General features: G+C 48.3%; 1 protein-coding gene across 1 annotated transcript in view; it reads left to right on the top strand.

Annotated features, from left to right (window-relative positions):
• Positions 1-27,658, top strand: part of LOC106742230 (neurotrimin-like) — a 158,865-nt gene extending 131,207 nt beyond the window's left edge. Inside the window, exons 4-10 of the mRNA XM_014614975.1 lie at positions 4,132-4,290; positions 8,021-8,149; positions 8,466-8,603; positions 15,599-15,748; positions 16,518-16,559; positions 21,390-21,455; positions 22,222-27,658. Of these exons, the coding sequence (XP_014470461.1) occupies positions 4,132-4,290; positions 8,021-8,149; positions 8,466-8,603; positions 15,599-15,748; positions 16,518-16,559; positions 21,390-21,455; positions 22,222-22,382 (845 nt within the window). The 3' untranslated portion in view covers positions 22,383-27,658. The remainder of the gene's footprint in view (positions 1-4,131; positions 4,291-8,020; positions 8,150-8,465; positions 8,604-15,598; positions 15,749-16,517; positions 16,560-21,389; positions 21,456-22,221) is intronic.
• The last annotated feature ends 36 nt before the right edge of the window (positions 27,659-27,694 follow it).

Below are 27,694 nucleotides of genomic sequence, written 5' to 3'. Positions count from 1 at the left end.
CCCCGCTGAGAAGAAGGGATGGCCGCAAAAAGAGCGGCGATACGACGGCGGTCTGATTGCTGTCATTTATCGAGGAACTCTCATTAGTATTCCGCTTACGGTGCGACAGGGCGAGAAGCGAAAAGCGATTATCGAAGCGGGACGTATATATCATACAAACCTCTTCTCTTTTTTCTTCCTCCCTTCGTGGGGAACGTCGAATTCCGTGGCGGACGCATTAGGAAATGCATCAGAAGTTTGAAGAAGACCGCAGTTAGGTGAAATTGGCCCGGGTCATCCCGGTAACCTCGCGGCGGTAGAAACAACGTTAGATGAAACGAAGTGCACAGTCACGTGGAGGAGTGGTGAGTTTCCAGGACTCTGCGAATCTCCGAGGTTGTTGCCGGATGGGCGAGGCGGATTGAGGTTGATACGCGATATAGACTGGGGGAGGATACGCTTTAATACATAGAATTCCTCGTAACTCGGTGCGTATCATAACCGGAGATACACGACGGCGAACGGGCCGTATCGAAAAGGGAAAACATCGCGCGGACGTATATCAATCCCGGCGCCGGAAGTATTCGGCCACGCTGTAATAACTTATTTGCATATCATTATATCGTCGGCAGTCACGACGACGACAGTGGCGCACGCCCTTCCCGTTAACCGATAACAATGACGCCCTTCGCGATACATATCCCCCTGTTCGCGGCAGCCGTGAAAATTGCCCGTCGCAAGAACAATACTGCCATCCGTAGTCCCGCCGACTGAGTCGAGTGATTATTCGCTCGCGTCAAAGGGACGCGGCTGTCACCGCGTGTTTCATCTCTCTTCCGCATTAAAATTGTTTTATATCCGGGCGCATAAGCCGAAGGGGAGGAGGGGGTGCGCCACAATGGCGGAGTCCGGGATTGATACGAGGATGACAGACGCACGGACGGGTACCGGCTTACGCGTCGTGTGCGCGCGAATACCCGGCCGAGGCGAAACGGACGCGCGGAATAACAGAAACTGAGCCGCTCATTACTAATGCTCAATAGCCTGTAATCTCGACGGCGCTCTGTATTTCATCAAGGTAAACGGTCCGAAATCGCGCGTGGCCTCTCGCGTCCGTTATCGCCGCGCGTCGTGTGTGACTTTAACGGAGAGACCGCTCGACGTTTTCAAAAATTCGCAAACGTTTCACGCATTGCGTTCTACCGAGTGAAGAGGGAAAAGAGGGACAGGAACGAGTAAAAAACAAGCGACCCGATTCGGAAATGTTTAATTCTACATCGAGTCTATTTGGCTCCACGTTAAGTCTTTATTAGATCTTCTATCGAGCTCATACGATGTTACAAACGGGGAAGTTATTTTCGTTCCCTCCGCTTGAAAGCTTCATGGGATTAATCTAGTTCTATATTAAGTCTCGGTTTTTCTATTGTACCACCTTAATGCCACGAATGGGGTGGTTATTGTTGTTTTTTTTTTTTTTTTTCCACTTGAAGACTTAGATATAGAACTCAAATTTCGACCCGGGAGGTCTGATTTGTTGCATTAAAGGAGCATTTGCTGTATGATACAAGATTCGATTTCCGTTCTCCTCTCTGAAAAAACTCAGTGTGGAATTGAAAATTTCGATTCGCTGAACGTGGACGCGAAGACCGTGGTAGTTATGAGTTCACAGGCCGAAATCGAAACGAAGCCTCGTACATGTGCACGCGCGCTGCGCGGGTTAAGATTCGGGTTTAGATTGATGCGGTGGGATAGACGGCGGCGGCCGCATGAGCGATTGCATTGAGTTTTGTTTCGTAGTTTGGCGTCCGTGAGGTTACAAAACACGCGGAATAGCGGACGGAATGGAGGAGTAAAAGCGAATTGCGACCGCAATAGTGCCCAATTTGTTCGCAAAGTTTTCGCCGTACACATCGACCTGAGAAATCGGACGGTCATTGGATTATAATTCGCAAATTGTTTCGCCGCAGCGGCACTCGGAATCGTTTAATTAATTACCGCGCGCAGCGGAAACACCGTTCGAACGATCCTCCGCCGTGGCTCGAAGCCACGGTAAAAATTTCGAAACATAGAATTGTAGTTTCTGTTGCGAAAGTACAATACCTCTGCGGTTGTCGCGGGGCAAAAGTTGGCCGCGATTTATATTTCAGCTCTTCCTCTCTTTTTTTCCCGGCGAAAACTTCCTTTTGCCAGGAGCCGTCGCTTCTTTCGCGATAACTCTGCAAATTTACTAATTAACGGTCGTGAAAATTAAAATTTTAACGAGCGTGCGCGAGGATATAATCGAGGGAATCGTTAATTTCTGAAGGCTCAAATTGCCGCTCATGAAATTACCGTGCACACGCGAAATGCATAATCAGGCCCGGCCATCCATTTAAATCAGATCAGTTTCAGAAAAGCCGAAATTATCAGTTCCCTCATTGTTCCGTTCCATTTTCTATTGTGCACGCAGCGCGTTACGGCGTTCGTGGCGCAACGTAGCGCGGAATCGTCGGCAGAAATCGCGAATGCCGCGTGCAGGACGCAAGGATTTGCCACGAATCGCGTTGCTATCAAAATCCACGTGGTCTCCAAATAGGCGCGTAGGGTCGAGCGAACAAAACGAACGAACGAACGAACGAACGAACGAACATACGTACGAACGTACGTACGTCCAAAGCCCGACTGTGTATAGGTAGGTAGGGCAGGTAGGGCCAGCGGAGGAGAAGCGGGGGCTGCCGCCGGTGGAGACTCTAGGTAGCTTTGACCCGCCAATTCAGCATCACCCATACGGGCACTCAACCGCAAATCGAGTTCCGGCCGTAGGGCGGAATAAAATCGACCCCGTCAACCTCGACCCTGCTCCTCCCTCCGGCAACCGATGCAGCCTTCGGGCCGATTCGCATGTTGGCGAACCTCGTAAGACATTACTCGCGAGGGACGCGTTTGTTCAACGCCCTGGGAGTCTGGCGGAATGAAAGGAGGAGAAATAAGGGTGAGAGCACGCTCTCGTCTTTAACGCTCTGCAGCCGGATGGAAAAGCCCGGCCGCGGATGAGGGGATCAGCGGGACAGGATTCGGTTTATGATTTCCGCTCGCGGGCTCACGCGTATATACGTCGACGCGCTATCCTCGCGATTACGAGGTTGTTATTTCATTCGACTCGATGTTCGGAGGGCGGTCAAGGGTTACCGCCGCGGTATTCCGGGAAATCGACTTCGAGAAGTCGCGCCAGGCAATTTCGCGCGTCTCACGAATGTACGTACGCGGTCTCGAGAATTTTTGATAATGGATGTTGTGAACACGAAGCAACGCACACACAAACGCGCGCGCGAAACCGCCCTCGGGCATTCTCGGCGCCGTATCCTAAACTCCGCGAAACTCGGACGTTATTCGGGTCTCGGGAAGTCGTACGGAACCCGAAACGAGAACGTCCTTCGGGGTGGCTCTTTAATGCCCGAGCTGCGGAGGTCCGGCGCCGTAGACAACGTTCAGCCCCAGGCGGGGTGCGTCGCGAGTTCGCTTCCGGCCGGAGATGACGCGGATGCGTCGTTATCATTCTCTACTTTATTACGTGCAGTCTGCATGCGCCGCCTGCACGTGTCTCCCTCTCCCCGTGTCATACGTTGTTGAGAAGCCGTGTACCACCCTCCGCGCGCGTGCACAGCTAATCCACGCCGGCTGATTTATGAACGGACAGATATACCCTCGCTCTGTTCTATCTCTCTCTCTCTATACGCGCAAGTAACTCGCAAACGCGTTATTGTTGCGCTAAGTGTTACGGTCTTTTTGGCCGCGTCGCTGATACAAAGAGAAAGAGGCGGAGAGAGAAAGAGAGATTTATCGTTCTGTGTATACCTCCTAATTTCTGGTATCCGGATGCGCTCCTATTAGATATCCTGTGTGATGCTACCGCGTTTCAAGTTACGTCCATTAAATGGATTAAAGATAAATATAGCGGCGATCCCGCCGTTTTTTCGCCATTCAACGCGACCATCGAGACTCGCTGGAAGATAGTTTTTCACTCGGGGCCGCGTATAATCGCGAAGGATCGGAATAACTCGATCGAACTTTCGAGTGCGTTTTTCCGGCGCTTTTCAGCTCGCACGGGGCACCTTAACCCGCGCGCGCTTATCGGTAGTGGCATGCTCTAACGATAACAGTTCCCCTGCCCAGTGCCGCCCGATATCGTCGACTATGAGACCAGCACGGACATGGTGGTGGCGGAGGGGCGGAACGTGACTCTGCGTTGCGCCGCGACCGGTTCACCGACGCCCAACATCACCTGGCGGCGCGAGGACGGTCAGCTAATTCACCTCGGCAACGGGGAGAGAGGTGAGTTGTTAACGAGTTGCCCGCGAACGAGCGTAATTCGCAGTCAGGGCGGCGATAAAGCCCGAGAAAATTTCGTTGAATTAAGGTGGACGCGTTTTCTCGTCGTCGTCGTCGCGTCGGACGCCTCGTTACGGCGAGAGCTAATCGAATACGACGAGCGAAAGACGCGCGGCGTTTGATACTTCCCGGCCGGAGTGCAGTTGGCGATCGTTCGCATGCGATGCGGCGGTCCCTTTCGGGAGTTGTGCTTTTAACCCACCTCCTAACTCGTCGTCTCTCGTCTGCGCGCAGCGTGGCCGGGTGTTTTATGTGTCATTAGCCCGCCGAGCGGCGATCGCAAAATTTCCGCCCTCCGTGTTTGCCTTGAAAGACCGCCGGACAGTTTAGCCACGCTGTATCTCTCGCGAAGTTTTCCCGCTACGGTTTGCCCAAGATATTCCGGAGACGCGCGTTAATTTCGTCCTTTTTAATTTGCCCAGTCGAGGAACTTTGTTTATGAATTTGCCAAACTTTCCCCGAACGTCGACTGCGCGAGGGGAACAATTTTATATGTGACGATGACGGTGCGCGCGAGACGCACGTTCCGCGAAAGTATTATTCAATGTCCGCGATTAAGGAGCTCTCCAGGAGACAGGATGAATTCTCAATGTTCATAAATCCGTGATATCCGTAAAACTGTCTTCCTCGCTTCCGCGAGAAACAAAAGCTCCGAAAAGAGATCCGCGATGTTATTTATATATATATATATCTGGAAGCTAGTTTTGAGCGAGAGGAGAAGAGACAGTCTGAGAGAGCGGAAGGATAGAGGAAGAGAGAGAGAGAGCTCGCGTACCGAGTAAATATCTCTTTAACATCCTGAAATGCGACGGCAACGCGCCAGAAGCTCGTTCCGGCACGCACGCGAGGCCGCTCCTCGGGAAAAAGAAAGAAAAAGAGAGAGAGAGAGGAGGGAGAGGAGGAGGAAAGAAAAAAAGAATTTATATTTGCGGGGGATACACATTCGAGCTAAACTGCACGAGTGCATCCAAGCCACCGGTCGCTTGGGAGCGCAAACATACCGCGCGGCAAGGCCAATAGGTTAGAGCGAGGTGATACGTTTGCAGAAACCGAGAAGATCTTCTATATTTGCATTGAAATTGGCAAACACGTGGGCGCGCGATACGCGGATCCCTCCGCTCACCTACGTTTGCGGGGACAATAAACAACCGGACCGACCTTAAACCGCGATCGCGCGCTATCCATAGTTCCGCTATTACGCTATTAGCCCGGTAAAGTACACGCGAAGGTGCGCGACGATGTCCCCGACCGACTGTGACTGTTTTATTCACTCGAAACGGATATTCGCGCTGATCCGCCGCCGGAAGAGTATACTTCGGCGTCGCTTGCACCGTCAGATTCGGCTCCATTCTATAATAATCCGACGATGCGCGCGTCGTAATGATATCATGATCGGGATACTGTTACCGAAACATTATTGGATTATTTGGCAACTTGGATGCGATACATCGTAATCTTATCTTGTCGGGCTCCGAACTTGCGAGAGTTGCCTTCTCGTCTCGGCCGCCGAGCTATTACACATTGTATTTCGCAACGCTCCTCCGACTGTTTGCTCCAACGTCGCGACGGGTCAGCCGGGATCGCGAAAGGTATCACCGCGATTCTTTCGGGCGCGGATTCGCGCGACGGACGGTTAATTCGCGACCTCCAACGGCATTAAATTTGTCATCAGCGTCGCAAATATTCCGGCGGATTTAATTGTGGCCAGCGCAAGGGGCATAGGCAGCCTGAACTTTCGGATAAGTAAACTGAATTTGCACCCTGTAATACAGGTGCTCTCCGAACTGTGTTGCCGGAGTTGACGACTCTCCGTAAATTGCTGTTTGAATTTCGAATGCGGGGAGGAAGGATACGCTAGACGGCGAGCTCGGACCTCTCTCTCTTTCTATCTATCTATTTCTCCTCTCCTCTCGATAGATCTGTCGTTTCGCTCTTTCAATGTTTCACGATCGCGCCCTAATTTTCGTGGAATTTTACGCAGCGAGAATTTACAGTTTATAATAAGATCCTCCGAGTCGCGTTTATCTCCGGCGTTATCGACGGCGGAGTTATTAAATACTTTTTACGGGCAATAAGAGTTTACGAGAGATAGCTTGTTCGACAATTTCAGAAAATTACATAGTAGTCGGCGGCATGTTTTATTTATCATCTCATTCTCGGTGCGCACCGTTATAGTTTAAAATGCTTTATAGAGGTCGCACACATGTCGGGGTGAGGAGAGTTGCTCGGAATCGAGTCCGCAGCTGCTGCATTACGCGGTCGTTCGTCAAAGCAGTTTGCACGTTTTCCCGGTGCATTTTAGCGCGCGGAAGTGGCCCTTCTTCGTTCGCGATAATGGTTACATTGATAAAATGGCGAAACTTCTCGCGCAATTTTCATGTACCGGCGCGACGCGAGCGAACACGCACCGCGTGCAACTTCTCCCTCCGCGTCGTCTTCATTTTCTTTCTCAAGACGCGCGATAATCCCGCTCATTCTTTCCGGACGGCAATTTTCACATTCGCGAATTTGCCTAACGCGAAACGTAAACGCGCGTAAACACGTTGAATGCGCTTTTAAATTGAAACGTATAAGTGACGGAACTTCGGCAACCAATTTCCGCCGCGTCCCGTGCGACGCCGGCAATGGTACTGACGTCGAAAAAGTTGCGCGAACGTACTTGGCGAACTTCACCGAGGTGGACGAGCGCGTTTAAAAATATGACTCGACGAAATTTTTCACGCAAAGTACGGGGAAACGCTGTCCCGGCCGGTTATTCCGCTCGCCGGGCGAATTAAATAAAGAATCATTTGTCGCGGCAACTTGACCAATCGCCGTTGGATTTCCGGATAAAACGCACGTTTTAACACCGATCGTTGAAACCCCGCCGTCACACGTCGCGAGCACAAACGAGTTAAGAACCGGGCCGGCCGACCAAACGACGTTTTTCTAACGGAAATATAATCGCAAGGGTTTTCAGGAATTTCTGCAGTTACGCGAGCTGCCAGTGCTAATAAAAATATCGACGTGTAACCGGCCGCGCCGGGACTAGAAACGGCGTCACGCACTTTTTCCACACGCCGAGCTGTCTATAACTATAACTTTATCGAAATTCCCGAAAACTGTAACATCCCCGAGAATAAAAAAAACAAAAATTTGTCAAATTCCACACATAGAGAGCACTGACGTTCACGGCGTGTTTCAGGGCGAAAATCGATTGACACCGAAAGCATTCGATGTCATAGCGTAAAAGTTACATCTATTTCGATTTATCACCGATAACATCGATCATATTTCCCACGGAAATTCTCGCTGCAAACTTATTGATACCTTTACAGCGTACAGCTGTAATTTTGTCCGCTCGATGAAATTTTCGCGCCTCTTTTTTTTCTCCCCCTTTTTTTCCCCTCTATTTTTTTTTTTTAACCAATTTATCGACAAACGAAGTTTCCCCGTGCGAATAAATTCCGCGCAATAAGCGTATCTCCGATCGGGGGAATATCTTGCAGATTTATCCACGCATCGTTCGTTACTTGATCGACAAGCGACGAGCGAGATGGACGGTAATGGCCTTCCCCGCCTCGAATAATCGAGAGCTCACCGTTTTTTTTTCTCTTTTTTTTTTTCGGTACCGTCGCTCGTACGAAGAACGAATCTACTAATATTTTATCATAATTATCTTTCCCGTCTACAGTCCCAACCGTGGAAGGCTCGAGCTTCAACCTCACAAAGGTGGACCGGTTGCATATGGGTTCCTATTTATGCATCGCATCCAATGGTGTGCCGCCCTCCGTCAGTAAGAGGATAATGCTCACTGTGCATTGTACGTATTGTTCTTTCCACCTTACCTTATTTTACTCGGAATTAAATTCGCGCGCTTAAATTAAATCATGTATCACGAATCATTTTATTCTCCTCCGAGCGGTTCGTTACGATAAAATTCGATTAATTGACCGACGCGCTCTCATAAGGCACGTCGGACGCGTCAATTATCAGGAATAATCGGAAATAACAGGAGGAAGAGATATACGATTATCACATTTTGCCGACAGCCGTAACAAAGGGCTTCTCGTTGTTGGAAGAACGGCGAAAACAAACATGTAACTCGGGATCACAGTTGTGCGCTTCGGTTGTTTCAGTTCCGCCGATGATTTGGGTGCAGAATCAGCTGGTGGGCGCTCGCGAGGGCCAGAAGCTGACCCTCGAGTGCTCCTCGGAAGCGTTCCCGAAGTCTATCAATTACTGGACCAGGGATAAGGACAAGATAGTGCCGCAAGGTGAGTGCGCGCGTTTTCCGGCAAGACCAACGATTTGTCTCGAAGGACGTGAAAGCATCGCCCGGCCGCGATAAGTTAACGCGAAAGCAACGGCGCCGCGTGATGTTACAATCGCCCGGCGAGATTTCGCGGTGGTTCGCCACGAGGGCTCATGAAAAAGTCATGGGCCCCTCGACAGGCAGGGTGGGATGACTTTACGCTTTTCTAATATGCATCGCCCCCGCGGCACGCACCTATCGCACTTTTTGATGATTCATGTAACGGTGCGCGCGAGCGCCGCTGCCGACGAGAGAGAGAGAGAGATAGATAGATAATTGCACCCCCGACGCGTATTCCTTCACACAGTGTGCATTCGCGAGGAAGGAAAATAACTGGTTGTAACGAACCCTCTGAATAATGAAAGCTTCATACCGAACGCATAAACACGCACACCGGCGAAGCGCGAGTATAAGCGTTTCGCTCTGCTTTATGCGCCGTCTATAAAAGGCGGCTTTAGTACTTTGCATCGATCCTTTCGCCATGCCTTTCGGATTCGTATCTTTTTCGCATATCACGATGTGCGCGCACACAAACGCATGCATATGCACGCGCTCGAATACACGCTTAACCGCGAGAGGAAGCTGCGCTCTTACGACCGGGAATTAACTATATTATGAAAAAAAAAAAAAGAAGAAAAAACAGCACAGTAATTGCGTAGCCGCGCCAATTGCGCGTCGCAATGATTGAAAGTTACGGCGCGTAACGACGCTTCGGATGTACGCCTTTTACGGTTTAGTTTTACTAGCCCGCTCGCGTACGTTGCGCGAGATATCGCGCGCTATATAATTCTCTATAGCCGGTTCTATACCGTAGGTTATCGCGAAGGAAGGCGCGATGAAACAAGCGGCTTTTCAATTTCATTGAAACAGTTGACGGAAATCTTCGGACGCGGGATTACGCGTTAACGTGATCGGAGAGGGGAGAAGGTCGAAACTCGCATTGTGCGCGCAACATTATTGCGTTCGATACAGATGCAAATGCTAACCGCAACGGCGATGTAATAACGTGCCGCGCGCGCGACGTAGAAAAGGGCGATCTCCGGGGCCGGGCGTGTTTGGCGTTCATATACATACTCGTCGCGTCCTTAGCCTTCCTCATAAATGCCAGATAAAATCGTGTTATACCTTTAACGCGCTACCCGGATTCGCATGCATTATTCAGAAGCTAATTCCGGTCGAATAAACGGCCCGAAAGAAGAGCCGCGCGAGATGTTCGCGCGCCCGTCCGCCCGCTCGCTCGCTCGTGTGCGCCGCCTGGTACTGCTTAAATAAATAAATCTGACGGCATTAAAAACTAGATTGCCTCTTGTAATCGCCATATTGCCTCCTCCCGCATTTATTTTCAAGATATATACCGGGCCCCGGCCGCGTGTAAATTAAAAGCACGACGTGTTTCCAGTAGAAACTCATTTGGGGAATTAACTTTTAGATTGGATTCACGGATAAAATAGCATCAAGGTGGATCTCGTTCATAAAGAAATTCGAAGGTGTCCTCTCTTTCCTCCTCTCTCTCTGTTTGTTTCCTCCGCCTTTTTTCCCCACTCGATGCGCAGGGAACGAGCGATTCGCGCGCACACCGGCGGATGATAATTGACGAAAATAACGCGAGACGAATGTTTCAAGCGACGCGAGTCGGGCCGAATGAGCGATACGGTGGCGGGCAGATTTATGCGGACAAATTGCGTGAACGTTCGATTAACAGGTCCCGTCAAAATTGAACATTCGCGTTGACGTATAGCCGCGTCGGCGGCGCGCATAAAAACGGACGGGCCGCGTATCAGTGCTACAGCGAAAAATAATTAAACCATCGCGGAGGTCGCTGTCAATTCATTTTTGAGGGTTCCACGGTTTCGTTTGTCTTTTTTTTATGGTTACATATTCGTTACGGTGTAGTGCAGTTTGGCATGGGCGCTGGGGCTAGCCCCGGGGGCGTTGAAAACGTTCCATTCGAATTGCACGCTCGCGCATCCTGTGTTTCTTTCATTTCTTCGGCCAATTTCCATTTGCGTCTAATTGAAAGCATTCAAATAAACAGAACCGGCGGAACGGACGTGATTGTAAAAATTTCATCCCGCGCTCGCTTTTGACCGCCTGATGTCAGAATCCGCGAGATTGCTCATCCCGCATTTTCCCTCGTGTTTTTTTTTTGTTTCTGTTTTTTTTTTTGCGCCAGACTATTGGCCGAACGTGATCAAAGCTAATACGGGTTGTCGCGACCGTAAGTTGTTTCTGCGAGATTACATCAACGCGGGAGATGCCGCGCGTGTGTACACACGGCATACGTGCGCGCAACACACCGTCATATACGCCCTGCTATTACAACTGAAGTTACTTGTGCAGTTTTCGACCTCATGCGTAACATATGTAAGGCCGAAAATCGTGGAACTCTCGATAGGTAAGGAGCGATGACACAATGGGTAGTAGTGCTGTCAATTTTCGATTACCCGGGTCTTCTTTCAGGATTCCCAGGTACCCGAATATACAGATAATGTCACAAATTATTAGTTTTTTTTTCCAATGATAACAAATGACGAACGTATTGCAAACTCGCAACTATTTATTCGTTACTATTTTTTCTGGTTATCGAGGTAAAATATCCCCTCTTCAATATGCACGGAGAAAAATAACTTCGATGTTTTAGCGAAAACACATTGCTACTGCATATTCGCTGCGGCAGCAATAAAATCTAGTTGGTATAACTTAAATTTAGCTATTTTTCGTAATCAGAGCAGAAGCAATTTTGTTGCCGGTATAGAAAATATTCTTCCGATTTTATTCGTCCTTTCGATATGTTAATTTGCCGTTCGAACAAAACAATGCTCTCCTACATTTATTCATTTATCCTCACAATAAAATAATCTATAGATTCATCAAAATATGTCCTGCGAGTGATTAGTACTTTTATTAGCACTCTTAAATTAAGTCGTTTTTCTGTCCCTGTGATCACCGACTGATTCTTCCGCGCAGCAGCGTAAAATTTGTCGCGCCGTCAAATTATTTTTCTTCCGTGTGGATGTCCAAGTGCCCACGGGTAGCGGGTATCCACAAATGTGTATACCCGGGTAATCCCGGAAAGACCCGAGTTCCCCAATCCGCGGGTAACACCCGGATATCTCGGATTATACTAACGGCACTAATGTGTGCACACACGCGCCGCCGTGATGCGTTCGATTGCGCGCAATAAGAAATGTCACGGAGGGCTACTCGTCCCTCCTCGCACGTGTGCCAAGTGGCATGACTGGAAAAATGATCGGAAGCGATCTCGGGCGAGCGCCGCTCTAACAAGACGTGTGGCCGTGTGATCGATGCCGCGGCAGATAGCGCTGAATTCGTCGTTTGGATCGGAAATAGTTCTTGACGGTGTGACGTCAGAATTCCGTAGTATTCCGAGGAAACGTTACAATTGGTCACTCGAGCGGGTGATTCATTTGGCTCTATATATAACCGTGCGCGCGTTACGTACAAATAATACAGAGTGGAACGTTAAGTCGGTTCTCTCGGGTTTTTTGTTTCGCGTTTTCGGTCGCGGTTTAATTAAAAATATCGGCGGGATTTGCACTAATAAAGACCGCGGCGGTGTTTATTAGATGGCCCGTTATTTACATCGGCCGCCGTTATACCAAAGACGATTTCAATAACCTACATTTTCTGACGACTCACTCTGTATAATTCAAGTTTCGCTCTATAGAAACTGAATTGCCCCTCTCCTTCTCTCTCTCTCTCTCTCTCTATCTATCTATCTCTACCTATCTCTCCTCATCCTTGCCGCCGCCATCTTTGAAATCGCCTTCGTCGATGGACGAGTACAATACAGGCGGAATTTTTCCCCGGAGAACTGACAGCCACTCCCGAATCCTAACGTCGCCGGGGCAAACAGCGTTCTCACACAAAAGGATTGTCATTTCAATAATCTCCTCCTCCCAACTTGCACGCAGCGGCGGCGAAAGAAAGTGTCGTGTCATATTTTAAGTACACAAAAACTCCGCGGCGGTGCCGCGGCCTCGCGAAGACCTGGCAGAGTGAATTGGCGCGTTAAACCAAAGCCGACGATGAACGTGATATGCGTCGATAACGTGAAGGCGATCTCGAAAATAAGTGTGTTTTCTATTCCTGCACTGGGACTGCACTAGAATTGAATAGAAGTAGTGCGAGTCAGAACTGACGAGTACAAGCGTGCTGCCAAGTAATAAAAACACTATAATGTAAGAATAACGTGGCGCGCTATGTTGTAATTGTACAATTGATTAATTATTATCAACATTAATTGGCTCCAGATCTAGGAGTCTAGTGAACTCGAGTTTCGCCGCACTGGAATAGAAAACGCTTCAGTGCACACTTATTGCAACTAATGCAGCCCGCGCGGGACAAACTTCTCGCATCCTTTTAGACTTTGAAATTTAATTGAGAAGGTGCAGAAATATCCATTTGAAATTTTCCCGATTGCGTTGACATAATCGGGCAAGTTTGCGGGATTTCTGTATGCTGTAAATATTCACGCTGATTAACGGCTGGCGATGTCAGTGTCGAAAATTTTCATCATTTTCCTTACATGTTGCGCAACACTCCGGTACATTTTCGCGCGGGCGTTTCTAATGTGAAAAGCATTTATAATTCTGTGCGGCCAATGAGACGTAAATTTTGCAGAAAAAAGCTCGGTATCCAGTCGGTAAAATTTTCAAGTATAACATCCCCTTATAGGACATTATTACGATCGGCTCTCTCCGTCCGCCGAACGACCGACATTAATTTACACACACACACACACACACACACTGAAATCACGCGCCGCGCTCCCGCAAATCCTCGGTATAGAGATTCACCGGTATAATCCGGCGGCAATCCCTTATTTTATTGAGCAGCGACTCGATGTATAAATGAGATATTTCGCTCGGCCGATGCGCGCGGACCGGCGCGCTTTAAGCCGCCTCCGCTCTTCGCCGGGAGCAGCTTGCCGCGCGTTTTCGCGGTAATGAGCTTCCGCTTCTCCCGATACTTTAAATAAATCGCTCGATGGCGGCGCACGTCCTTCCCTCGAACGTCCACGTGGGGCTCGCGCGCTCAGCGACGTCGCGAAATTCTGCCGCCTCGTTTTCGCACAAATGACAGGGCACAGCCTGCATAATCAATCCGGACGTGTAAGACGGGGCGCGCGTTTTGTCGGCAAGGCCGGCGATCGGACGGACGTAAACGACGTTCCGTCTCGGCCGTGTTCGACACGGCGGCGTCTACAAATTCCCGTCGCTGCCGAAAGGTAACGTCACAATAGTTCAATCAGCTTGGAAGACGGTGGTCCGCCGCGTCTGTCGTGACTGTTTCGGTATTCGACACGCGAGCGGTCTAAGTTAACGTGATTTCTGTTTAGATCGATGCCATTCAGCGGGCGCATCCGGTTCTCGGCCTGGTAAGACTCCGAACGGGGCCCGGTTCGAATGCAAAACGGAACAATAAAAGGGGGATACGGCGCGCGTGAAGAGCGCGCGGGGCACGGATTCGCGTTGGAAATGGCGACCCGAAACGGATAATGGATAATGCGCTTTCCGGCGCGATCGCGAATGTCGATATTCGCTATTTTATTCGCTGTTGCGACGCGCGAATCCCCGGGGATTCAATAAAGATCGTAAATTGACGAATCGCGTGTGACATTATGAAGGGGGGGAAATAATGGAAACACGGATACTTGCAGAAAGGTCCGATAATAGTCGTGTGCGTTGCATCAATCGCATGTTATAAAAAAGTAAAAATGCTCGATGACTTTTCATTTATCTTACTCATCTTCTCTTATTTATGCCCGAAAATATATTGTGCCCGGAATAAGCTGCTCAAAATATCTGTGTCGTGTCAATCTATAAATAACAAATGGCAACTAAAAAATAAATCCGGTTCGATTTGAAGAAGGTATTCTCATTTGAATCGTCGTTTTCTAGGTGATTTTTAGAATTTTTCTTTGCACAAACTATAAACAGAGTTGGGTAAATTAACTTAAGTTACAATTTAATCATGTGAAACTATATATATATAAATTTAACTATTTTTCGTCTAAATTACATTATATATATATAGAAATGCTTGAAATCACCAAACAAGACATTCCAAATGAGAATCCCCCTTCAATTTTTTATAACACCAAAGAGATATAAATATCCGCGCGATCATAAACGTTACGTTTCGTCTTCCCTTTCTTCTTCTTTCTCCTGGCTTTTCATCGCTCTTTGTACTCTCCTCGCGCGATAATCTTGCCTCGGTAAATCAAAAAACCTCTGAACACGCCGAATCAATTGCGACGGGAGAAAGAAGCTCTCATCTCGAGGCACGAGGCCGCGTAAATCGCGCCGACCGCTTATTAAATCGCCCGAGCCGGCTCTCTGGGCGAGAAATAATTAAGAAACAGATATCTTCGGTTAAATTTCGCTCTCGGGCTTTTGTTGTCGGCGGAAGAGAAGGCGGCGTCCCGATTTCCGCGCGACGAGAGGTCTCTGTGAGATTTTTCGTGTTGTCCCGCTTGACCCACATAGCGCGGACGCGCGAGGGACGGTCATTTAAAAGCTCTCGATTATCGCCGCATATCCCGATAAAAATATTCGCGATCGTATTTCTATTTTAAAGTCCCAGCCGAAAGAGTAAATCACATCAGGGAACGACGGGCGGACTCGGTCAGACATGACTGACAGCACATGACGGAAAAGCGAATTTTTTTTTTTTTTTATTCGCCCGTGCACCCGCGTCCGGTTTATTTAAGCGGGATTTTTCTGAAATTGGGGCAAAGAGAGAACGCGCGAGCGGATATATAATGTCTACATATAATTTTTTTCGAGATATGCTGTAACTTGATCGGCGTAATTCGGTGACCGGCCGGATTCGGTCGAGCGCACCCTTTATTATTTTTGGCCAACAGAAGGCATAACCGTGCGACATGTGTGTGTCGCGTGCACTGACGGGGATCGTTTCGATTCGTTGCAGGTGGAAAATACGAGCCGGTGCTGGTGGATAACGCGTACAAAATACAAATGAAACTGACGATAAGCTCCGTTAGTCCGTCCGACTACGGCTCGTACAAATGCGTCTCCAGGAATTCGCTGGGCGACACCGACGGCAGCATTAAGGTCTATCGTAAGTATCATCGCCGAAAATTCCCTCCGCTGGGAAGAAACGCGTCTCCGGCGACAAGCGTGCCGCGATCTCCTCGCGAGAACGAGTCCTGATGAAATTACCGCCACTACTCGTCGTTACCCGTGTCCGGCTTTACTCTCGGCGACGCGGATTCAGACGAAGTACGTCCGTTCGTCACAGTTCTCTCGCGCAACGCTGCGCTGGCTGCAGCTTATTAAGCAGCAGCTGTGTTAAAACAGTTGGAATTTTTATGAAATACCGAGACTCTCGAGATGGAGAGACAGAAAGGCACGCCGCCGGATCTTATATTCTTAAGAGTGTTCGCGCTTATGAATAAAACAATCTTTCGCAAAGATATTCCGGCGGTTGCAAAGGGGACGGCCGATTCGGAATCGCACACAGCTCTCTCCGAAGTTCCTGTATACTCGCGCAGGGGGAGGGTGCAGCCCCCAACACCCCCTCGTGCACAGTGCGAATCGCCGTGCTGAAAACTGCCAAGCGTGGAGGTGCACGCTCGCGCGTTGAAATTGTTTGCACTCGTAAAGTGAAAGATAACAAGGAGTTAGAACCTTTGTGAGTTAGAAACATGCATAAACAAAGCCGTGAGTTAGAGTGTGACTTGAAAAGACTATCCGCGTTACTGCTCGCCTCGTTATTTCCCGAGCCGCCCTTAGAAAGGGCGCATTCTTCGTTTAAGGCGTTTGACGCGTCGCTTTGACGCGCGGCATCGTTTGAATCATTCTTGAACGGCGTAATTTATGTGTTTCAGCGATATCGAGTTCCAATTCCAATGACAGCACCAACTACAAAGGTACGTTGCTCTTTCCGCTCGGAGCGGTTGGCTCGAATGTATAATCTTGCCTTCTTACGCGAAGGGTCGCGCGCCGTTATTCCGTTACGTCGTGAAATTGGCGTCGCAGAGGGAGAGAGAGAGATGCGTCGGCGACGTCGTTTCTTAAAAGTCGATCCGACTCGCTCGTTTTCAGGAAAATCGCGAGAATTTGGGAAAACCGCGTTATCAATTCCCGCGAAATCGCCGGGGGTTGAGACGTTAAGCCGTTAATTAATTAACCGCTTCTTTCCAATCTCTCGAAATATAAATCAATCACCCGCTCCTACCGTTCGCTTTGTGTCGAGAGGGTACTTTTTGAATAATGAAGCGTAGCGTACTTGTGGCGGGAGAGAACGAACGGCTCGCTGATTAATTAGATCGAGTTTGTGCGATCGAATCCACACGTCGAACATGCTCTGTCCGGCCAAAAGGAACGAGCGCGCATTTTAACGTCGGATAATCGCGCGCAATCCCGCACGGTTATCGTTCCTCGGCGAGCCAACGTCCTCCGCGCGACAACGGAAAGTTGCGCGAAAGTGCAAATAATTACGCCGGCGGAGGACGAAATTGGCTCGAGCACACACGATTCCATATGATCCGCCTTTAACTCCCTTACCCTCTCCCGCGGGGGATGGATTATACACCGCCGTGATATTTTCCGAGTTATAATTTCCATTAACGAAACGTAAAAGCGCGCGCGACCGGCGCCGTTACCCGTGGCTGGAGACGCGACAAAAGCGTCCACGCGAATCTGTGTCATTCGTGCTTGTTAAGGCATTTCAAGTTTTCCATCCGACCAAGTTCGAGCTCCATCGTCGTCGAGTGCAGAGAGAGTGAGAGAGGGGGGTCGGCACTATTTCAGGGTGAAATCGCGGATGAATAGGAGCCGTCGTCGTGTCGGGTTTCGCGGACCGACCGTCTCGTTTGCACGACAGGCCGTCGTGGCGCACAAAAGTCGGTTGCAGGCTCTCTCTCGGTGCACAGCCTCGCGCAGAATGCGCACTCGCTCGCTGTGCGGCCGCGATAGCGAGATAGACGTTTAGAGAAACGACTTTTTAAAGAGACCCGGATGAATAGCATTTCGGTGCGCGCACCTACCGCCGCCAACCTGCTATTCATCGCGGAGAAAAAAAGACAGTGCTGCCGGCCGCAAAGGGACCTCCTCGGCCTCGCTCTTCCTCGGTCCCCTCCCGCTTACGTCTCACGGCTCACGTGCGTAACATACTTTACCGTGGATAACGCCGCGCGATATCCCCGCCGAGATAAGTCGCACGGAAAGGAGAAGAGGAATATCCACTTTGGAAAGATCGGGAAAAAATCAGCACGGCTGCGCCGCCGTGATTATGACGGGTCGCGGATAATATATTTGAGCGAATAAAATAGCTCGCCGCGCGAGAGATAATAGCGCGTGAAATAAGGTACGCACACACGAGAGAGGCAGAGAGAGAGAAAATTAGCGGTAAGGTATTCGGCTGGGTCGTTATTTCTTCGTACCGCGCGGTATTATCGGATTTGTCTTTAATATGCAAACGAAGATTGAGGGGACAAAATGCATGGCGGGTGGACGTTTAGAGTACCAATTCGGTTTCACCGCGTCCTCTTCTCTCGGCACGGTATTTCGAGTACGCTGATGTATTCAAAGAGATAATAATACGGGAAGAGCTTTGTGGAACAATACATCGGACCCTCAAAGGAGATGGTAAATTACATGTCAGTGCGCGGCGCGCGCGCGCTCGCCTCCTGCACCGCGCACCGTATTTCGCCGTGCTTTGCCCGGGTATTAACTAAGCGCACGTAAAGTATTTTGTTATCTACGTTGGGTTATTCCTTTCTCCCTTTCCTTTCTTTTCTCCGCAAAATGTATCCGTCGTTGAACATCCGCGTAAAAGGACAGTAAGCTCGTCGTCGCGCCCGCATTTCGCGCGTCGTCGTCCTCGTCGTTCGCGTTTTGAGGATTTTCCAGACGCGAATTGCATAGACTTGCGATTACGCTGGGAAAATGGAAAAATGGAAAAACGCGAAAAAATATTCAGCGAATGACAACAGCCTGCGTAACGCAATACAAGCGTGCGCGCTTGTACGTGTGTGGTACGTGCACTGCGTCGCCGGGATGAAGAACGCCGATATAAAATTCATCCTTTGAAGCACGTGCTTTAAGACACTCCCGACCTTCCCCGTGATATAGCTCGAAGACGCTCGAGTCTTCGCTACTTTAATGGTTCATTTCGCAACGGGAAAACTTTAAACATCTCGCCCCGCCTACGTTTTATGGCTAATCGATGTTTTTACGGCCACGCGGACTACTCTTCCCGCATGAGCGCGCGCGCTCTCGTCGCGAGTCTTTATGCAATCGCCGTACTGCGGTCCGCGAGATAACGGCGTATATAAGTGCGATATAAACACGAATTAATTTCGGACGCGCAGTTAGCGGGCGCGCGCGCCTTTCGTAAATCACCTCCCGTGGTGGCGCAGCGTGTTATCTGCGCGCGAGTCGCCGCGAAAGAATGCATGCCGATCCAACCCGGTGAGTCGGCACGCGATTTTTCAAAAGGAACGTGCGAGAGATTGTGCGGGAACGTATATATATATATATATATATATCCGGGTTAAAATTTTGATGTTGCACAGCAAGACATTTTCTGTTCAATTCAACACATTCCACATGTTTCCACAAACGGTCCGTCAAACATATTTTTGCGTTTTTAATACGAGATCAGTATGTGAGAGATATGTTGAGAAGTAATATTGTGCCAAAAATTCACACAAACTTAAAACGTTAATCGACACTGAAGTTTAAAATGTGTTACATAATCTTATCACTTATACATGTTGAGTATCGACTCGATACGTAAAATTTTGACGTTAAAAACGGCGAAAACGGAAATATCCGATCATCAGGGGGCCAAAGTAAATCGTATTATTAGAATTTAACCTATTTTTGGTGCTATCGTTCATTCTTGTCGAATGAAGGGTTTAACATAGGGCCGCAAAATTTCGACTCGGATAGGTAGGAGTCATCACAATTAGCGGCGCGAAAAGCTACCGCGGCGGCGGCGATAAATAATCGGCGCGACGTCAACGCGAGCCGCTCATGAACGCGGCTTACTTTCATATTTCACCAAGTATCTTCCGCGCCATCGTAATGAAAAATCCGGGATTTATTATTGACCCGCCTTCAGTTCAACTTCCCGTTCGCCCGGCGCCCGGAAATCGATATATGCAAAATATTTGGATGCCAACAGATTGGAAGGCGACGTTGCATCGCGATGGGAGATTTATAGAGAACGGTTTCGACGTCCTGGGTCAATTTTATCGACTCTCTTTCCACCCCGCCACACGCGACGGTGTGCATACGCGGTCTGGCGGGTATATGCGTAGAAATCAGGAACCTCGGAATTAAACGTGCGAAACACGCGGCACGGGAAATACGATTTCCCCCGAGCGGCCAGGTGGGAAATGAAAAAAAGGCCGGTCCGTTAGATATTTTTGTTTGCTTGACATACCGTCGAAGACGAAGCGAATTCGAGCGACGCTCGTCGTCGTTGCTCGTTTCCGAGTAAGGTTACTTCGATCCGTGCGCCTCATTTTCTCCCAGTCAAACTACGCCCCGGATAAAGCGCGGGGTCAATTCTCCGGTATATGCAAAAGCGCGGCGGAATTTCGCGCGCGGAAACTTAACAACGTGAGGGCAAACACATTGGTCATACCTTAAGTCCCTTCGCAATCTGCTCCGGGCTTATGCCTTCCCCGTTATCGAGTACGTTCCTGTTCTCTCTCTCTCTCTCTCTCTCTCTCATTCGTTCTCCTCATTACTTGGGAAAACACACGGAGCAGGCTGCATTTTTCACGGAGACAAACGAACTCTCGCGCGGCTCTCACCGCGGGCAAAACGCTAGATCGCTTTTCCAATAGCGACAGAGAACATCCACCCGTTCCCTACTGCTCCTCGTCCGTTCCCCCTTTTTATCGGTGCTTAAGACTAAACTTGCCGCAGCTTTGCGCAAACGGCAAAAAATTCGCCAAGTATTTTTGCCAAGTAAACTGGGGCGCAATTTTTATTTATAACCCTCGCGGCGTCTCGCGAGTCGCGCTCCGATTGCCGTGCAAACTTGCGACGCGAAGTATTTCAGAACTGTGTCGATTGTTTCGCGCAAATAATTATTTTCTCGCTGCATCGAAACACGTCGCAAGAGAAAGAGAGGGAGCGAGCGTCGTTGTATTGTAAAAGTGTTGCCGCAGACATTCGAGCCGCTAAACCGATATGTATTTATTCGGCGACGCGACCTCTCCGCCGTCTTGCAAATCGTTCTCTCTCTCTCTCTCTCTCTCTCTCTTCGCGTCTACCGTCGTCGCTACTTTCCGGACAATTGATTTAACAATCGTCGTCATTAGTAGCCTCGCGACGTACCAGCCGAAACCGAATACCACGTCGCGAAACAAATTACTTTCAGCGGGCAATTAATCAAAGAAGGCGGAATGAGGAAGCAATTGAAATAATAAGAGCCGAACAATTATTCACTCGCAAATCCCGAGAAGATGACCGGTTGGACCCGCGCGTTTACATAACGAAAAAGGGGAGAAGCGCAACGATTTTCGATCGATGTGTAAGATCGCTAGGTAGCGTAGATTAACAATGCCGGTTCAAAAGGTCGCTGGCGTCGAATGAGGATGCGCGAGCGGAATTTTATATCCTTATCGAATATCAGATATTCTTTCGTGAGAATGTTTATTCGGACAATATCGACAATATTAAAGTATCCCAACTCCGTTGCGAGAGGCACACGGCGTTCAATATCGCTCTGTTTGCAGGCAAACTAAGGCATAATTCAGGGAACGATATCCTGGAGGGAAATCGAGACATGCTGAAGGAACAAGGTACAAATTAAACGCCCGAGTTTCATTTCGCACATACGATTTTCTTCTTAACCCGCTGTATCTGACAAATTTCCTAGGGTTTTCCCACATAAGATCTTAATTCTTCAGCACGCTAATTCGATATCGCACGCTCGTTTCCTTTTTTTCTTCCCTTGAGAATCTCAATCACTTGTTTCGTTCGACACTGGAGCTAACGCAACCACCTCCCTTCCCCGTCACTCGAGCTTAATCCTTGATTGGCACATTTAATTTTTGCCACTTACTTTGGGACACTGAATCTGTGAGACCCGGAAACTTTTCCAGTATTCTCTTACTTAAATATCTATAAATATGCTTACCCAGTATATAGATTTTGTAATTTTAGTATACGAAAGGTAAACGTGAAGAATTTGTCGCGATAAAGATTTTTAAAATAGATACGACTTTCAAGAGATACAAGGGAAGACATATAGTAAAAATGTTTACTGTGTTAAAAACGACCCACTGAAATTGTTGTGTTATTTTAACGCGAACAACAGGTCAAAACGTACGCAAATATACGTTAAATTAAATTAACACATTCACGTTGTTAAGAAAGTGGCGCAGAACTTCCCATAAATGTACTATTTAGCGAGCAAATGCATGAGCTAAGAAGAGATCTCTATGTTTGCATGCGCAACACAATTCAAGGCGTGACAAGTGTAGGATCTTAATTTGTCGACTTGGGTCAATTTGACCTGCGAGTGCCGAACGAGGGTTAACGGTCTCGAAATCTGCTCTCCCGCAGACCTGGAACTGCGCGGCCGTAAAGAGCACGGCGGCGACGTGACGGATTACGACGAGTCCAGCGCCAACAGCAACGGCAGCTCGTTGCTCTTGGTGATCCTCGTCGCGCTGTGCCTGTGCCTCCATCACCATCCGCAGATGCGAACGCTGCACCCGGCCTGAGATCTGTCCACGAGCCGGTGCCGCGCGCGCGCGTACTTCGACCATCGAACCATCGAGACTTTGTACATCCACTTGTAAATCCATCGCTCAGGGACTTCAGTCGAGGATGAATATCGTCGAGGACTACCGTGCTGACCACTTAAACTGTACGATAAGATAATAATACTGTATAAGTAGCATTAGCGATTAGGAGCGAACCGACCGCGGCCAGGGTCGCCGTCCTTGTCGTCGTCGCCGTCGGAGTTCGCTAAGGCGGGATTACGACTCGAAGGCACGGTCATTTCGGACGGCGAGTGTGCGGCAGCCGGGGTTACGCGCGGATCTACCCCACGGGTGGCCGGAATCGTGTTATAACGTCGGGGAACGACTGCTCTGATTTATTTTAAGGGTTGCGTCAGCAGCGTCACGGAGATAACTGAAATATCCGTAAACTTGGAACGTCTACGCGAGAACCGAACGAGGGGAAGAAGAAATGTCGGGGTTATCTCTCTCGGAAAGTGAAGAATACGCAAATTAAATTAGCTCTATCTCTAAGTTCTCTCTCTCTCTCTCTATCATTTTATTTATTAAAAGAGCAGCTTATTCCCATTCGTTATTGTTGGTTCTGTCTATTTAGATCCATGAACGATGTCCTCTATTCATAATAAACCGCTCATCTAATCAATTCTCCATGAAACAGCAAACGTGTGTGTATGTGTGTGTGTGTGAGAGGAAGGGGGTATCGCGTGGCGATCGACAAATGCGCGCGTCCCATCCAGCTCGATAACGATCGACAACGAGCAATAAACAAGAAGTCTTATCGCGAAGAGAACGGTTTTCTATGAGAAGGCAGGCCAACGAGGAACGAGCAGTTTCCGCCGTCTCGCGTCATTTTTAATTGGCCACCCGGACAGCTGATGTATCCGTGCTTTAGATCACTATTGCGAAACAACGGCCGAGCGATGCATCGAAGGGGCTGCACCAATTGCAGGGGAAAGCAGTTACTGTCTAGGCGCTTATTAGAGGACTCTAGGCCAGAACGGAGCTGTCCAACTCAAGCGAAGGATGAACCACTTGAGAGAGGGTGAGAGAGAAAGAAAGAAAGAAAGAGAGAGAGAAAGAGAGAGAGACTAGTCACAGTGCCGCAGGTTTGCTCGCGCTGTTGATCTTTCCCGACAAATTCGGAGAGTAATACCAGAACATTGTTAAAAAATTCGCGTACGACACGAAAGGAGAAAATGGAGTGGTGCTTGATAGGCTCGATTTTATTTTATTCACAACTAATTAAATCAGTCTCTCGATTTGAAATATAAGTTCAATTTTCATTGTGCCTTTCCCCGCGACAAGGAAAATTAATATTTTTTTCCGTTGGCTCGCGGAGAAAAGGAGAAAGAGATGGTTTCTCCTTATATCTCGCATAAATCCGAGAAACGTCTTATTTTCCAGATTGAGCGGCACATAACTCGTTGTTGATACGCGTTTTCATAACGACGTTTATCGGCAATAACAGACGCGGTTTATCCCCCCGATCGTGACAGGCGAACCAGCAGCCGTCTTCTCTAATGAGTTTCGATATCCTTTGAGGCTGCATCGACGCGGTGACATCGGTCGGCGTCGTTTGCCAAGCGCTCGTGAATCTGACTGTTGACTCGAGGAGGTGATTACCGTGTGCATAGGAGTAGGTAGCATTAATCTCTAATAGAATATACCCGAGACGGATCATATTATATCGATAGCGATCGCTTCAAGTTTCGCACCAGAAAGAAAAAACCTCGGCGGACGGATCGCGTTCATTAGAATTTGTACGGGGAAGGATGTTCGCGTTAGCCGGAAATCTATTCTAACAATAACTCTCTGTATAGTACACTATGTATAGTATTAGCATAATACTGGTGTATGTACTATATATGTAGGCAGAGGTGCGCGCGAAGACGACGTGACAGATTTCTCCCCGGATCTCTGCACGGAAGGCAGAAACATCAAATCGACAAGTTATCCTATTTTTGCATAAAATCTCGTCTAAGTAATAGCCGCACTGATGGATTATGTTGAAGGATTAATTCGCATATTTTACGTATTCTCTTATATTTCTAAGATTTTATTTCAAGATTTGAAAAACAGAAGTTGTATACATTCTTCGTGTAATATTAATTTTGAGCTCGGCAACTCCCGTAGGAAAATGTTCGAACGCATATTTCTGCGACTGGGTATTTTAAAAACGAAAAATCAGAATATATCGATATGTCTGTATATAGTATGTATGATAAGTACAATTATACTTAGGCTACGTATGGTAACGTTAAGTCAAGACTGAGGAAGCTCCCCGGCGTCCTTTTAAATCACACCCGTTTCCGAGCAGTGGTCGATGTACCGCGTGATGAACAGATCTCTCGCTTTATTATCGCTCTATTGTACATACTAACATAGATAGCAGGTCTCGAAAGTGTTGCACCTTCGATTCACGCACGTATCAGCCACGCGTAAGTATGCGTATTCACGCGTGAAAAGTGGAAAAAGAAAAGAGAAGCAAAAATTTAAAAAGCGAAACTCGTTCACTCGAACGGCGAGAGGCGAGACAATAGGCGCGATGTCCGAAAAACTCGTCCCGAAAGTGCAATTGATTCCGAGCACTAGAGTGCTGGTTTCCGGCGCACGTGCTTTTCTTTCTTTTCGCGAAACAAAATGGGCCGAGCTTGCGAGAATATTTGCAGAATCGACGAGTGGCGGACAATTCAACGCGATCGGCGATATGAATTATTTACTAAGTTTACTCCCTTCGTCCATCTCCCCTCCCCTCCTCCTCCCACCTTTCTCCCAGCTAATGTATTCTCCGCTAATGCGTTGCAATTAACAATTAACCGTAATTTCCGTAACGTTTATTATTAACGTTGTCGTACGACAAATTATAATTGATGCAAATATTTGTGGAACTTCTGTTAAGCTGTCAGAGCGCGCATTCTACAAACTGGGGCATATTGTACAATCTGAGTCGTAATACAATACGCAAACTACGACGGCGGGGCGTTTGCGTATGGCGTTTTGTGTTTTCGTTCAATGATCTGTATACCTATGTATACGTATGCAAATAGAGAGCTTATTATTGAATACCCGATATATGAAAGCGGCTCAGTTTCGAAATGGGTCAAAACTGAAGCGTAATAGGTGTAGGAGAAGCGAGGAAAAGCGGGCCCTCTCTCTCTCTCTCTCTCTCTCTTATTGTCGGAGAAAATATTCGAATATTAAAAACCGCAAAAGAAGTGTTCCCGGAAATAAATTTGCCGGTAAAAGCGCGCGCGAGAGAGAGAGAATCGCGGTTTGTCGCGAGGCTGGAAGAAATCGATCAATTATCGACCCGACGATTCGTTCCTTTCTATCGTACCGCACGTGTATGATCTATTTCGAGCGTACGTGAGACACCTTCGCACACGTGGAAGACATATCAGCCCCGTTTGTGTTCTTTCGGCACTAAAGGACGATTGCAAGAGTCATTCGGATGTAAGACATATCTTCGATAACGCGTCAATTAAAAATTCATTTTTAGCGAAGGATGTATCATTCAAGAGCATTTCAGTATCAAAGCGTATTCGCGCTCTCGGAAGTCGGAATACGCGGAATAACGAAGTATCAAAAACGCCGGCTATCACCGACGAAATTTAATTTAGCGCCGCAGCAATATTAACCACCGGTTCAATCGCTCCGCATTGTAATTAAGGACGTTTGACGCCTCGACTGGTCACCATTTAGGGTGCGGAAGTTCGCGAGGTTTCACCGGGCTCCTCGGCAGAGCGACTCGAGGCGCTTTAAAGCCAACTGGATTGTCAACTGTATAAGATGGGGTTGATAAGATCGGCTGGCTAGATGGCTCGAGCAATAATAGAACGAGATGAATCTCTCGTCTGTGTCGAGCAATGAGCAAAACGAACGCGAGAGAGAGAGAGAGAAGGAGAGAGCGAGTCTCGATCTCTCTCGGACGCGTCTCGTGGTCGCTCGCGTGAGTAAGCCGCGAGTCCTTGCGAACTTTCACGCTCTACTTGTCGTATAAAATATCGTTATATATCGTAGCGTCTCCACACATCATCGATTTCACGCTACCTACACCCAGTATACGGTGTTTACGATCGCGAATTGTTTACGAGTAAACTAATAGCGACCGTGACAATTAAACAATATTGAAGATAACCCAGAGCAACCTACTTTTGTATCATCGGCATTGTAGATAACATACCGAAACACATTTAGACGTATCGTGTAACGCGTGTAATATGTCGTCGGCGAGGCCGTGACGAAGGCCGGAGTTTGTAATAAAGGTGAATAATCGCGAGTCGTAAAGGGGGGGAGGGGGGTGTAGAAAAGAAAGAGGGGAGCGTGTCGCAGCGGCGGCGATTAATTAAGCATGCGGCCGCGCCATGCGTGGCGCGTAAATATATACCTATACATACCACGATAGTTCTATGCGAAGAATATAAATATGAAAGAAACAATATCGTACGTAGTGTACAGGTAGGATGCATTGTCTGTGCTGATTGGTGGCGTAACTATACGTGTCTCTCGCATAATGTAATAAAAATAAGGGAAGTACTCGCATCTCGCGACGTTTCGTAAAATTTTGCTACGAGGTAAACACGAGGGCCGCCATCGGCAATTCGATCCATCGAGGGGAATCTCGGGATGAGTGTCGGTGACGGCGAGAGGCGCGCATTCCCCGCCGTATTTAAGCGGAGGCTCGACAACGTGGCTGTAAATTATCAATGTCTCCGCGATAACGCTGACACGGATCGGCGAATAGTCGTTAAACAATAAATAAGCGTAGATTAATGACGATGTTTAATTACGTATATAGCGCGCGACACCGCAATTTATCTTGCGACCATGTCATCGGAGTCGATCTGGTTGCGCCACTGCCCGTGCTTCTCGCACGCGATCTAGTCCTGTAAGCACTATCGACGTCGGAGAAAGATATTCGTGTATACATGAAATACAAATTTACTACTTAATTTCGTCCACAGTACATTTTCAGCTCCCGATAGGCGCTCGAGTTTCTCGTGCTTCGAGAGAAACGCACCGAGTGAAAGAATATACGAGCTGAAATAGGGACAGCCCGTTGTTATCGCAGCTGAATTTATTAGCTGTTTCGAATTAAGGCGTTACAGCGAACAACATAGCTGTACCTTGCGGTAAATGCAACTTACCTCTAATAGCTCCTGTTGCTGTTACCGCTGCTTATAAATTCATTAGCTGTGATAGCAACGACATTAGCTATCCCTATATTAAAGATGTATAACCCGTTAGTGCCGTATTCTCGGTGGCGCATCAAGGGGGCCACTCATAAATTT

This window comes from Dinoponera quadriceps, unplaced genomic scaffold (assembly GCF_001313825.1).
Source record: "Dinoponera quadriceps isolate SergipeBrazil2010 unplaced genomic scaffold, ASM131382v1 scaffold628, whole genome shotgun sequence".
Taxonomy (NCBI): domain Eukaryota; kingdom Metazoa; phylum Arthropoda; class Insecta; order Hymenoptera; family Formicidae; genus Dinoponera; species Dinoponera quadriceps.
Note: the sequence above shows the minus strand (reverse complement) of the source record. Positions and strands in the feature narration are given on the sequence as shown.